This window comes from Styela clava, chromosome 11, assembly GCF_964204865.1.
Source record: "Styela clava chromosome 11, kaStyClav1.hap1.2, whole genome shotgun sequence".
Classification (NCBI taxonomy): Eukaryota; Metazoa; Chordata; class Ascidiacea; order Stolidobranchia; family Styelidae; genus Styela; species Styela clava.
The window spans coordinates 15,346,015-15,362,042 of record NC_135260.1 but is presented as its reverse complement, the minus strand read 5'-3'; the positions used below and the strand labels follow the sequence as shown (position 1 = coordinate 15,362,042).

General features: G+C 37.0%; 2 protein-coding genes across 2 annotated transcripts; one reads left to right on the top strand and one right to left on the bottom strand.

Moving 5' to 3' along the window:
- Positions 1 to 417: 417 nt before the first annotated feature.
- Positions 418 to 4,960, bottom strand: LOC120347513 (transforming growth factor-beta receptor-associated protein 1-like). Its single transcript, XM_039417531.2, has one exon. The coding sequence runs from the start codon at positions 4,869 to 4,871 to the stop codon at positions 2,136 to 2,138; it is 2,736 nt and encodes a 911-aa protein (XP_039273465.2). The 5' UTR covers positions 4,872 to 4,960; the 3' UTR covers positions 418 to 2,135.
- An 8,388-nt stretch (positions 4,961 to 13,348) lies between these two features.
- On the top strand, positions 13,349 to 15,914 carry LOC120347473 (peptide-N(4)-(N-acetyl-beta-glucosaminyl)asparagine amidase-like). Its single transcript, XM_039417470.2, has one exon. The coding sequence runs from the start codon at positions 13,549 to 13,551 to the stop codon at positions 15,433 to 15,435; it is 1,887 nt and encodes a 628-aa protein (XP_039273404.2). The 5' UTR covers positions 13,349 to 13,548; the 3' UTR covers positions 15,436 to 15,914.
- The last annotated feature ends 114 nt before the right edge of the window (positions 15,915 to 16,028 follow it).

The following is a 16,028-nucleotide window of genomic DNA, read 5'->3' as shown; positions in this document are numbered from 1 at the left end:
CTCCCCTATCAAGTCCATGCATCTGAAACAAATCCTATATCCGACATGTACTGGTAACCGGACGAGAGGTCGTGGTTCGTCGTATGATTAGGACGTCCTATCTACTTTCCCTCCCCCCAGCGATAAAGCCCCTCATTGAAATAGACAAAATCCTGGAAAAACCGAGTTTGAAATTTCGTCAACATCCTACTAGATACCAGCCGCTAAACACATCAAAAATACTCGAACGAGCTTTTTAGAAAATACGAACGAGTTACAAAAGCTTGTGAAGCTTCAAATTTGAAGAGTTTTAAGCCCTAAACTATTTTTTTAAAATGATTGATTTAATGTCATCTTGGCTCTCGGAAGCTAGTCAATTCGCCTATACAGCCAGAGCCTTATTTACACACACTAATCAACTCTGTTTTGTACAAATAATTTGCTTGTTTTAAATTTTGAAATTATTTATTGCACATGATATTATAAAAAAGGAAAACAAAACCATCAGGGAACTCATTCCCAAAACAAATTAATTCACATCCATTGAGAATTATTGAGTGTCATATTACTTATAGATCCCACAACAAACTTAAAGTTTTGATTACAGTTACAAGTGTGTGAAGTGCCAATCACAAATACAATTCAAAGGGTGATGTATAAGCATAAAACACACACTCAAATTTAAGTAGTTACCAACATATAGCAATCTATATCTAGGATCCAGAACAGGGTTGTCCAAGGTTGTCGGCCTCGCGGGCCACACTTTATTTTTGTATCTCTAGGGTCACAATAGGTAAACACTGAATATAAAACAAACATTTTCATTGTCCAAACACTTATCATTATGTGTCATTTATCAAGCTGAAACATGCAAAATCCACTAAAAAACTCACTTAAACCTGCAAAAATCTTACTATATCGACATTCAGTGTAAGATTTCAAACTCTTCATAACGGAGAAAGTGTCACAGGGACAAAATGCCGTTTTAGATTGTCACCAACCAGAGCATTGTGGTATTTTCTGGTTATTTTTATGGTGAAACTACACCAAACGGGATTTTTTGTTTACTCTTCCGAAAATGCGACGCGGGCCACAGATAATGGAGCGGCGGGCCACATGTGGCCCGCGGGCCTGGGTTTGGACCACCCTAATCTAGATAGAAACAATTCAAACATTTGTTCCAATTTAACTCAGCATTGTGATCGGCCTGCAGCTCCAACTAGAATGAAATAAGTTTACTTTCTTGTTTTAACTAGAAAAATACAAACAACCCCACTAGTTGATGCAGCCTTTATGTCAATACAGGCCTGAACCTCTTTTTCTAGACTTCAACATTAATTTGAATATATAAAAATTGGTAGTATGAGCACTACTGTTGTGTTATCGGATTACACTTTAGAAAGAGTGAGGCCAAATTCAATCTTGGAATTGCAAATGAAAAACTTTCCCAAAAAAAAAAATTTTTAAAAATTTTTCCCTATATCTGCATATTGATGCAAGAGAGCTATATTGAACTTTTCTCACAGAATACTTTACTTCGCAGATTTACTAGTGTGGAATACCATAACACTGATGAATTCAAATTATAGATCACAATAATATATCGATTTTACAAATCAAACCGATTCAAATTTTTTATATTAATATATTATACTATTTGGAAACTATTTATAGCCGATCAAAAACCAAGGTAATGCATATTATTAGATTGGTATTTTCTACATAATGTTGTCATAAATTTAAAAATATATCTGCTAGAAAGATATTAAAATCAACAATATGAAAGGTTTGATTGGAAAATACTAGTACATTCAGCGTCTAAGAAACTCATTCACAAATATTTATCAAGCTTGAAATGAACCAAATAAATTTGTAATATGGATAAAATAGTTTGATTCCAATGGTATTTTCTTTATAAAATGTTTCTATATCCAATCAAGTATCCATCGTCTAATATTTCAAGTTACCCAGGCCAGGTCTTACTAATTTTACACAGATCGCAACTGTACATCAATCAAAAGATCTGTTGTGAAGTATGATTTGCTGCTATTTGTTTATAATATGAATATATTACAACTTGATGAGATGGCCCTACAAAATTATGTAGATAAATATTAATTAAATTAGTGGATATATATTTACTTTTAACTCGTGGATTAGTGCTTAGGAATTGGAAGAGTTTTGAATAACTGGCCAGTTACAGGACAAACATACTTATTACTTCCACAGTGGGTATGAACTGCAACACCATTGGGGTATAATACACAATCAGAATCTTGAAACAGCCTATTGCACACTTGACAAATTTTGTCTTCCGAAATGCGAACGCTAGTGTTCATCAGATTCACATTTTCTTTTTTGGTGCTGTTATTTTCACATTTCTCGAGCATCAGCTGCAAATGACTTGTATGTAGATTGTACATCCGCAGTCGTACAGTGCGACTCAAAAACTGTTGGAGTTGTGATATTGACCAAGCTTTTGGAAGCAAATTTAATACTCTTTGAGCATCATAATACTCAGCATGCTTGTTTAAAATATCAACAACAGCCATTGCGGATTTGCCAGTCTTTGAATCCAATGAAACTTTTGATAGATAAACAGAAAGTAAATTTTGAAATAATAACTTTCTGCTTTCATGATCGGTGCTTTGTTCCATGCAATATTCTTCGGCAGCCGTTTGGTCCTTCATTCGATTAACAAGTAAATCAAGAGCCTTCTTATGTTCACCCAATTTTCCATGTAAAATAACACTTTCTGCGTGCAAGTCAGTATCTCTCACTTTACTAAGTATCAATGATATTCTGTACATATTTGAGACTTTCAAAAGTTTTTGTAATCTCTGCCTCGCAGCAACCAAAGATTCTTCATCTCCTGATTGTTCTTTTAATTTCAAAACAGTATCCAGGTAAAGAACTGCAAGATGAGTGTGATACTTTTCTTTTTGTATCCTGCAAACAAACACCAAATGTTCTAAGTAACTTACTACAGGACCGGGATAATGATGAAGGAAATCAATAATGTCATCTGCTTTTATTCCCAATTTTGATGACTCAGTCGTCATCAAATTATCACTGAACTGTGAAGTATGCTTCGTAAATATCGAAACTCCTACATCTTGGTCAAGACTCAGAATCCACTCACCATGTTTCCATAATTGGTTTATATTCGTACAAAATCGACCAAGCATTTCAGCTACAAATGACAGGCTTGGGAAATCAACATCTATCTTCAAACCTTCTGACAATTCTTTCCATTCATTCATTGCACTATCCAGATCATCATTCAAAAGGTAATTCATAGCTTTGGCATGGAAGCAATGATATTCATCTAAGACTTCACAAATTTCTTCAGCGTAATCCTTGAACTCATAAAAAAATGAAGATCGTTGTATAACAGACTTTGATACAGGTTCATGCTCTCCTTGAAGAAGTAATAGTATGTCGTCTGTCATATGCTGCTTAGCAAACACCTTTATGGTAGAACGAAAAATATCACTACGATATTGAGGATTTTCTTGCAAAGTTTTCTCACCAAATGGATTGGATTCTCTGTTTTCGTCATTCGACAATCTTGGTACAAGTGAGCGCTTGAGTAAGTAAGACGCTAAAAAATTATAGCACCTTGCAATGTAATCGTCAGATCTGGAACACATCTCAATAACATTGGCTATGTCATGATAAGGTGGGACATTACGAACAAAATTTGAGTCAATAGGAAGTACTGTAGGATATAGGGAAATAATTTCTCTAATATCTATTTTTCCATCGTCAAACATGGCTTCCGCTTCTTCGAACTTAAGTTCTTTAAAATGCACAAATCCAGCCTTTCTGTATGTTGTCTGCATCATCTCATAAAATTGTTGTCTAGGTACACATTTTCGACATTCTTTCGCTAGTTCCATAGCTTGTTCGACTCTTTTTTCATTTAATAAATCAGCAATTTGTTTGTCAAATGGAATAAGATTAAGAGCAAATATGTCTTTTGTGGTACAAACAAGAACCTTCCCACCACTTTTTAACATGGTTAGACCACCTTGAAATGGTATAGTCTGTTTTTGTTGCTGATCAACAATACTATGGATAGTGATAAATTCATCATCCATTGCAACTACATATGGATGTATAAAACATGCTTGTCGTACTGCTGTCGACCATTGAAGAGGAGCACGTTGAGAGATTCCGGCGGATGTAACAAAAACTCCGAGAGCATTTGGAGCAGTAAGAAGAAACTCAGCTGGCGCAACACGATGAACAAATAGCTTGTTTTCGCCAGCAGGTAACAACTCTTGTCGTGCATTAGAGTCCATGTTCAACATAAAATAACCTGAGCTTGTTCCCACGCACATAAAATGACCATCAAGAGCAAGGCTTCGAGGATGTTCCGGTAATGATATTTCTTTCAAAGATACAATGTTATCTTCTTGAACTTGGAAGAGCTGAACAGTCTTCTTCTTTATGAAGGTGACGCAAACTTCAACTGTAAATGGGTTGGCATGGACAGGATGATCATTGACATAAAACCTACTTACATTTTTTATTTTACTAAAAATTGAAGCAGATGAAGGTGCTAAATCCAACATACTGTACACTTGAATCAAACCATCTGAATTGATCAACAAACTTTTTAATTCAGTGGCAACTTTGATTTGTAAAATGGGTTTCTTTGTTGAAACTCGTTTTTGTGCCTGGAGAAATGGTGATGATGCTGAATTGTTTGCATTGCTCTGAACAACATCTTCCAGCAATAAAAAATGATATAAAGATCCGTCATTAGCTCCAACATAAATATTTTTTCCTGACATTTCCAAAGATTCGAGCATGACTTTCGGTTTATTCCCCATTATATTTTCTCTTCCAAGCAACAGTTGTAAATCAAAAACTTTTGCAGACATCCTGAATAATTGTTTATAGCCTAGTCCTATCACTGTATAATGTTCCTGGATCAGAATTTTGGAAGATTAATTCAGAGTTATGGAAATCCAGTTCGTAATGTCTGAATGTAGCAATGACACATTGATAAAGCCTTCGCACAGTTGCAGGCTAACCCGTTAACCGCCGTCGCATGGCGAATTACCCATGGCGAGTTAGCCTCCACCTGGGTGCAGTGGTCTGGTGGTTTATATGCGGTCTTACTATTTACTGAATAGAGCGCAGAAGAGCGCGAAACAGCGCAGAAGAGAGGGGAAACAGCGCAGAAGAGCGCGAAACAGCGCAGAAGAAAGGGAAACATTTTCTTTAATTATTTATTACCATCTGTGCCGCGAGCTCAACAGTTCGGCAAGCCCTGATTTAGATAACACGCGGAGATTGCACGATGCAGGGACGAGTCTCAACATCGACTAAAAGCGTTTTTCTCCTCGCGTTTGAAGCGTTCCCAAGTCGTAACACTCCGGGGGGTTGTTATAATTCAGCTCATCATCGACCAAAAGCGTTTATTTCCCCAATGTTTACAGCGTTCCCGAGTCGGAACACTATGAGTATTTTACATTGGTCACAGCTTTCGAGGAAACAATGTTGTTTAGGCTATTTAAAATGTTTGTTTAGGATATTTAAAAAAAAAAAGTTTTACAAATCTACCATTATATAAACGTTTCTATTAATTACCTATGTAATGTCATTATAATAACAACATTATTCCTCATTTAGAACATAGGTCTGTGATTTCTTCCCTCGGTATCATTTTTTTTCCTCAAAAAATACGGCGCAAACGGTACTAACGCATGTTTCACTGGCGTTCATCATTTGGATGAATATTGAAAGTTAATTTTAGAAGAAACGATCACTATACAAACTACACAAAACTTGTCCAGTATATTAGGACTAGGTAGTTGATGCAACAATTTAATGGGTTTTTCTACTAACTATACTCATTCTTCAAGTTCAATATTGATATCTTATCACACTTTATGCTATAGTTCTTCCAAATTTAAGGAAAGTTAACGATAATATGATGTTATACTAAATAGAATCAAATTCGGAAATATTCGAATCGGAACATTGCGATTCGGAATTCGATTCGAAAATAAAATATTCGAAACTTACATCCCTAAATACGTCTGTGCGATGGCTTTCACGCGGAAAAGTTCACTCGCAAAACTATTTTAGCTTTGGAGCGAATGAAAGCAGTTATTATTAAATCACAACAAGCATGAATTGTATGATCATTTTGAAGACAACCATTGGATCGCTAAACTTGCTTACATTATGACGTATTTGAACAAATGAATGAGCTCAATATAAAAATATAGGGAGTAAGCGAAAACATATTGACATATCAAAAAGTTAAATGGATTCCAAGAAAAAATGGGTTAAGGCTGGAATCTTTTCAAGAAGCTTCAAAAATCAAGATAATGTTGAAAAGGGTTTCGTGTCAAATTTGGCAAAAAAGCACTCAATTTTTTAGCACCTCTTCGCAATCAACAATGAACGATACGACTGGAGAACCGAAATCCTTTCTCAACTAGTGCTGAAATGTCAACGAAAGAATTATCCCTGGGTATTCGAGAAAATTTTTTTGACGTAAGAAATGACAGGACGCTAAGGCTGAAATTCCACGTGATGGGTTTTGGATTTCAATAAAAGAAGAATATAAGCACATTTCTAATGCAGCTATTGAAATATTTCTCCAGTTTTGCACAACTTATATGTGCGCACAAGCTTTTTCTATTTAATACTGATCATAAACGATCCTGCATAGAAGATGTTGACGGCGAACTTTGAGTTGCTCTTTCACGTATTGATCCTAATATAGAGCGATTTTACAGACGTGTTTACGTTTACTTCCATTAAAGTGATTGTGACGCAATAATTGAGAAGTGACGTGCAGCGTGAATACGCTTGTCACTGGCGTCTTTGTCTGGGACTGCTGTCTATTTAGATGTGTAATTATACCTGACAACAATAAATCTTGACACTCATTGAAACAACCACAAATCTCTCATTGAAATATGAACATAAATCAAAGTTATGTTTTTTTTCGTTTGTTGTGGTGTGCCCGTCGTTGGGTGTGCCGTAGAATTTGGCAAGTTTTATAAGTGTGCCGCAAGTTAAAAAAGATTGCGGAGCACTGACTTAAACGACTGTGTCACTGTGATATTGGATAGGATATACATATTTATCCCGGGGGAGAGGCAAAGCCGATAAGACGGCTTATCCATATGGCGAACCACGGCCTCTCGTCCGGTTACCATTCCAAGTCTGGTATGGGATTAGTTATATTGTTTGTTTTCGGAATCATGGACTTGGTGGTGGAGGAAGCCGTAACTGACCAGCGGTTACGTGAACCACCCAACGACGGCGAGGAGTCCAGCAATCCTCTCGCACATAACCATCCCTGCATGGGATTCGAACCTGCGAACCCACGCAGAGTAATTAGAGGTGCGGTGGCGAGCGTATTCCTAACGCTTAGCCCGTTGAGCCACACCGCCGCGCCATGTTTTGAATAAGTATTTTTAAATATATTAAAATCTATATACGTGCCAGTAACACATTTATATTCATGAATGTGGGCTTAGTAGTCTATGATCGCATTAGTCTGAAGTCGCCTACCGCTCAATGTCGAGCAGTCGCTCGACAAACAGACTCACCAATTGTGCCATCGCTCTGCGATGTCGATGCTCGGAGTGGAGGATAACTCGACTACAGAGCAATGAGAGAGAGACAACTCACCAGCCGAGCAATCGCTATTAAACACATGTATTCATATAACATGGTCAAAATAGGTCACTTATACACATAAAAATGCTTTCTAGAGAAAGTTAATGTACCATATTTTTCTCAATATTTGCCTTAAAAATATCAAAATTACATTCCTATGGACCTTACCCCGAACCTCGACTTCCTTGTTTACTTCGTGACATTGGCCAATCAGCAAGATGCAAAAAGTGACGTAACAATGTTCTCTTTTCGCTTTCGCTCAAACACTTTTCTCACTCAGACAGATTTTCAAGCGTGGTCGTAAACATTATCTCGTTGTACAGGATAAAAATATCTACCAAATATATGCTTTTAGGCGCAACAAAATAATAGAATTAGATTTATTTCACAATTCCATTCACTGACATAATGTATCACAATGATTTTACTACTGAGTTACTTCATTAATGCTGCCTGGTTTCATCTCCTGATAATATAGAAGAATTGCGTTCACTGAGCACTACCTCATTGTCAGATGTGACTTTGTAGTACATACAAAAAACGATCATTGTCAGATGTGACCTTGTAGTACATACAAAAAACGATATTGCAATCACCAGGGTCACAACGGACATGGCACGCATGCAAAGCATCCTTTATAAAGTACCATCATTTTATCGCCAATAAATTGTAAAAGATTTTGCATGAAGTCCCAAGACTTCAATATTAATTTTTTTTCTTCATTTATCATTTTTACAGTCAGCAAGTATGACACCAATGCTAGAAGTATGTGTTATTAGGTGCTGCCCGATTCTGAATCTTTTTGATTCTTTTGTGTGCTTTTATTGTTATTAATTCTTATTTTGGTGAGTAGGCGCGTACTTTTTCAACTATATTTTAATTTATGCTTGACTTCAATTTTTCTCTGCATTTTGTTTGTTTGTTCACTTTTTGTGTTGTTTCATGCCAGAGAACCAAAATAAAATGATGATGCTTGCTTACATTTTTCTGTTGTCTGACTCGCTTTGGACAGAGCGCTCTCATTTTCATCAGCGGCACTTGAGGTAGTTTCAACCAAAGTGACTATAATACAAGTGGAGACAAGAATGCATATCGGAAGCCACTTTGGGTCTGACGAATCGCGCAGCCTCTGTTTGTTTTAGCTTCGTCAGTCTGCTAATCAGAATTCGTTCGTCAATTTGTTTGGAGTTTGTTACTGTCTTATATTTCCCCCTAAGTAAGTTTAGCATTTTTCTTTTTCTATTTGCCTATTGGAACAATACTGGTTTCATGCGGTTTCGTGAAAGTTGCGCTAGTTATTTATCTTATTTTCCCGTGTGAGTTATGCAACTCTAAAACCTCATATCTCACGAACCTTGTATTATATTGAGACAATCTAGGTCCTAGGAGACAAATTATGAGATGGAGATAAAATGTTGCGATTAACGTACAAAAATCGGCAAAATTGAAGAGCGTGAAATTTTTTTGAAAAGTCTTTGAATTGAACAACAAAACTTCGATTTGTCCTTGTTTCAACCTGGACCTTGTTTCGAATGGTATCATTAGATTGAATTTATCGTGCACCAGTAAAATTTTATGAGCTATTTTATTCAATGTTCTCCTTCACTTGTCCGCTGCGCGAACTTGTGTTTAACAACGAAGTTCCCTAATTACTTCGTTACGCAACGACGTTTCGCAATTACGTTGCAACGTAGCAACTCTGCGTTTCTTATGAAAACCACATGTCGCTTTCCCTCGAAAGTGTGAAACGCCATTAACCTAAGGCATTTTTCAGACATAAACAAAACTTGTGATGCTTCAGTGAAAGCAAGCTTTGCCATAAGTGAGATGATTGCGAAATAGTCGCGTTCTTTCGTTGAATGAAGCTTTATTAAAGGGTGTACGTTGGAGGCCTGTGAAGTAAAAGCTGCATTATTTTGTGTTTCAACAATTAAAGTTAAAAAATCAGACGACTAACAGACGAGCGTTTGCGTGCTGTCTTAATACTAGCAAACCAACGCAAAATAAGGCCAAACATCAGGTTTCATCGCTACAAAACGGTGCCAAATATCCAGCATAAGTAAATAAATATGTTTCATGTCTCGTTTTGTGGAAGATTCAAATATAATTTCAACAAATATATTCAGATTCCTTTTGTTATTTTTTTTTGTATCAATTTTGTACCTAATTTGTTGGTTTGTGGCCTACGTCGCCGATATATTTCATAAAGTGGCCCGTGACGTATTTTGAGTCGGAGACCCTTGATCCAGAACAAAAAAGCAGGTATTATTTGAACTGGTACCAACGCAAGTCCTCACTTGTGTTATAGTCACTTTGGTTTCAACTAAAGAGTCCGAGGATAGATCTGGTTGAATCCCTGACAATCCTCCCTCACTTTTGTCAGATTATCTCTGAATTAAATGAAGTATCCAGTGACAGATCCTGGAGGATCTTTGACGAGCCTGCCTCATTTTTATCACAATCGCTTGTCTCTGTGTTATGTGGCTGTAGAGGGATCTGGCTGGATGTCTTCGCGATGCCTATGCGAACAAATAAGTTTTTGACAAGTGTATAATCAAAAAATCAAATCATGGTAAATGTAATCCTTACCTCACAATTTGATGGTGTTTTTTTTTTGTTGGGCGGCAAGAATCTGGTATTCATCAGTTGGTCCATCGCCTCAATGAAAATGCTGAAATGCATAATGGAACGCATTGCTTGTATAAAAATGTATTTCATATAAGAATTAACATATAGCCTATATAGAATATATCATAGGTATCGAAAACAATTTAAATGTTGGCCTATCTTGGTACACAAGTAAGTTCTGGTGATTTTTCCCAGATTGAATTGACTGTGAGGCCTGTTGCATGCCTTCATCCACCTCATTGCTTTTTGGCGGTCGGTCGATATGTGGTTTCGTAAAAGGCACAAATCCTACCCCATTTGTCCGGCAGGGGTACCGATTGTCAGACTGGCAAATACCATATGCACAACGTTTAACCATGGTTAGTCTATCAAAATAATCCACTAATAGATACTGTCTAATAAAAATGCAACATCGTATTGATGGCAAATTCTTTCGTACTGACATACGGTAGGCTACCGGTACCTTTGATTTCATCAGCATGACTGTCTATTATTTTTTATTCGAAATAGCAGTTGGTTAACCTGGTACCTGCAGACCTGTAAGGTGCCGGCCTAGGGCGAAGCCTCTCAGTATAAATATATATATATATTTCGTGAACGTGATTTGCAACAAGTACCGGTAACATTCAGTATTACAACTCTAATTCTCGCAGTACTGCGAAGAAAACAAAAAGTGAAAAAAGGACAAAGACCTGCTCACTGCTTAGACCGTAGCAACTCACATGCGAATGCGAACGCGTCAAGGGTTGTCTGAGCGAACTTTAAGCGGTGAATGTTTGTTTACACCTGCTCGCTTGTGATTGGTTAAGAATACGGATGTTTTGGTGTCGGGGAAAGGTCTATTGGAAGTATTTTTCGGGGGTCAAAGGTTCATATAAAATGCGAAAGGACGGATAACTCACCAGACCTCTCTGTAGTCGAGTAGTCTCTGGTGAGTTGTCCGTGTAGTCAAGTTATCCATGATGACGAGTATTGGCTATCTGCTAGGTATCTCGAAAATATGTGTCCTACTTGTTTCACATGCTAACATGTGAAGTTGTGAAAATTGGCGTATAAGTGAATTACACCTGAATTATTACTGTTTACTGACGGGATAAAATAGTTGTCTAGGTAGGACAAAAGGCACAAGTAGGGCACGTTGTACAAGTGGAACACACATTTTGGCAAACCCCTATCTGCTTACAAATTCTATTCAACCATCAGTGCAAAAGCTATCAAAATAATCTAGCCATTTGTATCTCCATGGCTCTGTGAACACAGATTTTCTGCTTGATTAAAATGATTTGACACTTAAAAACAGGCACACACATCACATTACTGCAAAAAAAATTTGTGTCAAGTCAACTTTATTTTTTACATGTGTGCAGCGAACAGAAAAAGTTTGAGAACCACGGTGACTGGCCTAAGCCATGGCTTTTAAACTCTTGATATAATAATAGAAAATTCAATCAATCAAATCATTTTTTATTAGCCATTCAGGAAAAGCACAAAATAAGAGCAAAAGATTTGTATATGAGTTAGTCATGCCTTTGTCTGGAAATGACAGGATAACCGCAAAGTGACCAGTCGGTCTAATTTTCGGCGACAAACTTGCTAAGATTTATGAATACTGTACAAAATTGCCACATCGCAAAATTCAGTTGAAGACAACAATGTCCGAATGTAAAGGCAGCGCACATAGTTTTCTGGCGGCCATAACCGTCGAAATTGTCATTCTCCTTTGGGTGATTCTTAAAGTACAGTAAGTTCTTTTTCTTCAGATTTGAGTTTCTAAATTGGTCGTATCGTTATCACCCAGTCATATACCGAAAACTGCATTATGTGCTATATTTTATTATTATTTGTTATTGATTCATCATTATGTTTTCTGGTTTGACGAAAAAAATAAATTCTCTCTCTCTCTAATTGCAAGTAAATTTATGTGTATCCTGTGATATATCGTGACATACCATACACAAAAATTATTTCAAGTTTAAGACATTGTCCAACCGTAAAACTTATACTTATCTTTTCATCTGTGAATAACAAAATTATATACGTAGCCTACCGTCCTACCATAATTTCTGAACTTTTAGACACAATGTTTCTCCATTTCCGAGGCGCAGTTCTTACCACTTCATGGCAGCTCCTGCCACGAACGAACCGCGGCAGCTCTAGCCATGGTTTTATAGCGCTATTCAGTATTAACGGTATATTCACAAATTAATGATGTGGGATTATATCTACTTAAACCCTAACCCCAAATTCATCAAAACTGTATCCATAAGAAAAACGTTCCAACTTAACCAATATTTGTCACCATAAAGGACAGCCCTATCTTTTACGGCCCACCTGCCGCAGTTACGGCAGCAAAATTTTACCTGCCATTGGTTTCAATTTGCTGCCGCGGTAACGGCAGCTCTACTTTGGTTTGTGGTAGCTAAAAAGTCAGTCGCCATCATTGAGGTGTATATACACCTCAATGGACCTTTCACCGACCTTTGACCCCCGAAAAATTCTTCCTATACTTTACCATTGCAAAATTTTCGGGGCTATTTTAAGCGTGCTTTTGCGAGTTGGCGCCTGTGAAATGGGGTATGTGTTTCAAACCATCATTATGATTCATCGCATACAACAATCTGTTTTTTAAAGGTACCGTTAAAGAATTTTAGCCTAGTCTATCACAGCTATTTCTACACTAATTTTTATTACTGCAATTAAATCAAAACTCCTAGGAAGACAGGGTGACCATTGAATTATCTGATTTACATTTAAGTTTCCAAAACACAACTGAAAACTAACAAATAGAGTTCAAAAATGCGAAAACGAGGTAATGTTTACGACCACGCTTGAAAATCTGTCTGAGTGAGAAAGTGTCTGAGCGGATGCGAAAAGGGAGCATTGTTACGTCACTTTTTGCAATTTGATGATTGGCCAATGTCACGAAGTAAACAAGGAAGTCGATGCTCGGGGAAAGGTCCATGGTCGCCATAGATTTGGCCGTAGCCGCCATGGTATGGAAATACCGCCATGATTTTGCGGCAGCTGCAGACGCCACAGAATACTTAAAACTGCACTTGCCATTTCCAAAGCGTAGCTTGTCGACAGGTCGTAGAAGACTGAGTCTGAAGGTACTATCATGAGCTGGTGTGCTCCAGTTATGTCTGTAGACTATATAAAATTATGCCAAGTCTAAATGAGATTTTATGTATGTATAATTGAATTTTTCATACTTTTGAAATGCACAGTTGCTATGTAGTATTCGGTGCCATTTATGTCATGATTTCATAGTGCTCGGCTGTGAAAATGGATGGTTCTGAAAAGCAATATTGTAGCTGTGTGGCTCGGCTGCTGACAAATTCAAAAGAAGATTTTATAAAAGCTGCAACAGTGCTTGTTAAAATTGCAAGGAACATCAAAAACAACCCAGGTGTCGAAAAATATAAATCGATTCAAGTTGGCAGTCGTACATTCATGGAGTCTCTTCTTCCCATTGATGGAGCAGTCCAGTGCCTGTTTGAAATGGGTTTCATAGAATCAGAAAACAAGTTTATTTATACCAGCAATGACTCTGTCTATTTGATCGAACTAAAATCTCAGCTGGAAAGTGCTTTAGAAGAAAAGCAAAATTTAGAGCAACCTAAAGTTACAAATTCAACTAAAAAGAAAGAAAATGTTGAAACATCTTTACAAAATATCATATTATCTGAAACTCAGACAGATAGTAAATTGTCCTCACATTTTCAACATGTTATGGTTTATGAGAATCCGGCTTTACAAGAAAAGGCTCGTTTCATAATTCCTATGGAAACCCTTGTGCAGAAAGCACAATCGAGACTCGCCGCTAACCCAACTTTTGTAATTTCCCAAATTCACAAAAAGATGGAGTATGATGATTGCTTATTGTTAGAATTATTAGATTGGTTCAAAAATCAATTTTTTACTTGGACAGATGCCCCATCTTGCCCAACTTGTTTCAATGGCAAGTCTGTGTCAATTGGTATGCTTTCGCCAACATCCGAGGAAAAGAGATGGGGGGCTGGAAGAGTTGAAGGATATCGATGCACACAGTGTAATGATACGCTTAGATTTCCAAGGTACAATCACCCAGAAAAGCTGCTCGAAACTAGAACCGGAAGATGTGGAGAATGGGCCAATTGTTTTACACTTTTATGTCGGTCACTTAGTTTCGATGCTAGGCATGTTCTAGACTGGACTGACCACGTTTGGACTGAAGTATATTCAAAAGCAGCAGGCAGGTGGCTGCATTGTGATCCCTGTGAAAATGAGTGTGATAAACCTCTTTTGTATGAAAAAGGATGGGGGAAGAAACTGTCTATAATAGTAGCTGCTTCATGTGATGAAATTGTTGATGTCACATGGAGGTACACTAGAAATGTTGCAGATGTATTGTCAAGAAGAAAACTAATTTGCAGAGAAGTGTGGCTTAGAGAAAAAATTTTGAAGCTCAAAAATTCTCGAATGAACCATTTATCTCCAGTGAGACGGAGAATTGTAGAGAGCCGTCAAATACAGGAGATGGTCGAGTTCTTGTCACCTAGGTTTGAAAGTCAAAGTGGGTTAGGTGGAAGAACTACTGGATCACTAGAATGGAGGGAAGCAAGAGGAGAAATGGGTAACGCTGCAAACAATGTTCAAATTATCCCAAATGAAAAGGAGTTGGCAGATAATATTATTGAATTGAAATATTTTTCTACTGAAGATCATTATATAAGAAAGTCTCTTTCTGAGCCAATTCCAGGCTGGCAATCGCTTGTTAATTCACATGCTCATATTCAAAGGAAAGTTGAAAGTGATTGGAAAATGGTGTATTTAGCTCGTGCTGAACACAGTAAAAAAGCCCATTTATCTTGGAAAATTGACCTAACACAACTAAAATCTGATATTGTTATAAAGGAGATAAAATTGAGAATAAAGCCAACTGTATTCCAATCGGGTTCTGTCAAATTTCTCATCTGCACAGATAGCCATACGATTCCTATCAAAGAAACTGTTTCCCTCACACATGAGGTGTTCGGGACTACTGTTATATCTATCCATGCCTTTTTATCTGGCGGGGAAGGTGATAATGCTTGGCAACATACTCAATTATTTCGTGACTCGTTAGATTCTCCTAATAAAGAGCCCCAACTAGATATTATTGTTACACTCGTCAAAAAAGCATGTAGTTGAATGAATATATGTAAATATTCCAAATATGTGATAATGTTCATCTGAGCAGTACATCTTGTGAACTTGTTTCTACATTGTTCTTATCAAGTTCCAAGATTCAACTAATTAATCAAGACATCAGTGCAATAATTTACAAATGTATCAAGAGTATGTGTGGTGACATGTATTTATCGAATTTTTTAAAACTGTTTACATGCTTTTGGATATTGTTGTGTAGAAGTTCTGTTGACGTTGGGAGTCTGACTCTACGCAAAAATCACATGAAATGTTAAAGACTATCTGACCGCATAAAGCAATGTTTTATTCATACATATGCACTCTAGCTCAGCGTACACATATTCATATTTACCAAGTTATCACTAGTGCAAATGTCCCTTAAATATGTTAAAGTTGAATACAACTGATGTGTAATTATAGCCATGTATGTGGTATGTTGAGGATGGTGATGCATTCTACATGATAAATACCCGATAATCATGCATGCGTGTGATGTTATGCCTACAAAAACGGGAGTGAAGTTTAAACTGAACGCGAGAGCAAATCTACACGACACAACAGACAACCACTGAATTGTGATAAACTATACATTCAGA

Coding starts and splice junctions, on each gene's coding strand:
- LOC120347473 (XM_039417470.2), top strand. CDS start 13,549: ATGGATGGTTCTGAAAAGCAATATTGTAGCTGTGTGGCTCGGCTGCTG.
- LOC120347513 (XM_039417531.2), bottom strand. CDS start 4,871: ATGTCTGCAAAAGTTTTTGATTTACAACTGTTGCTTGGAAGAGAAAAT.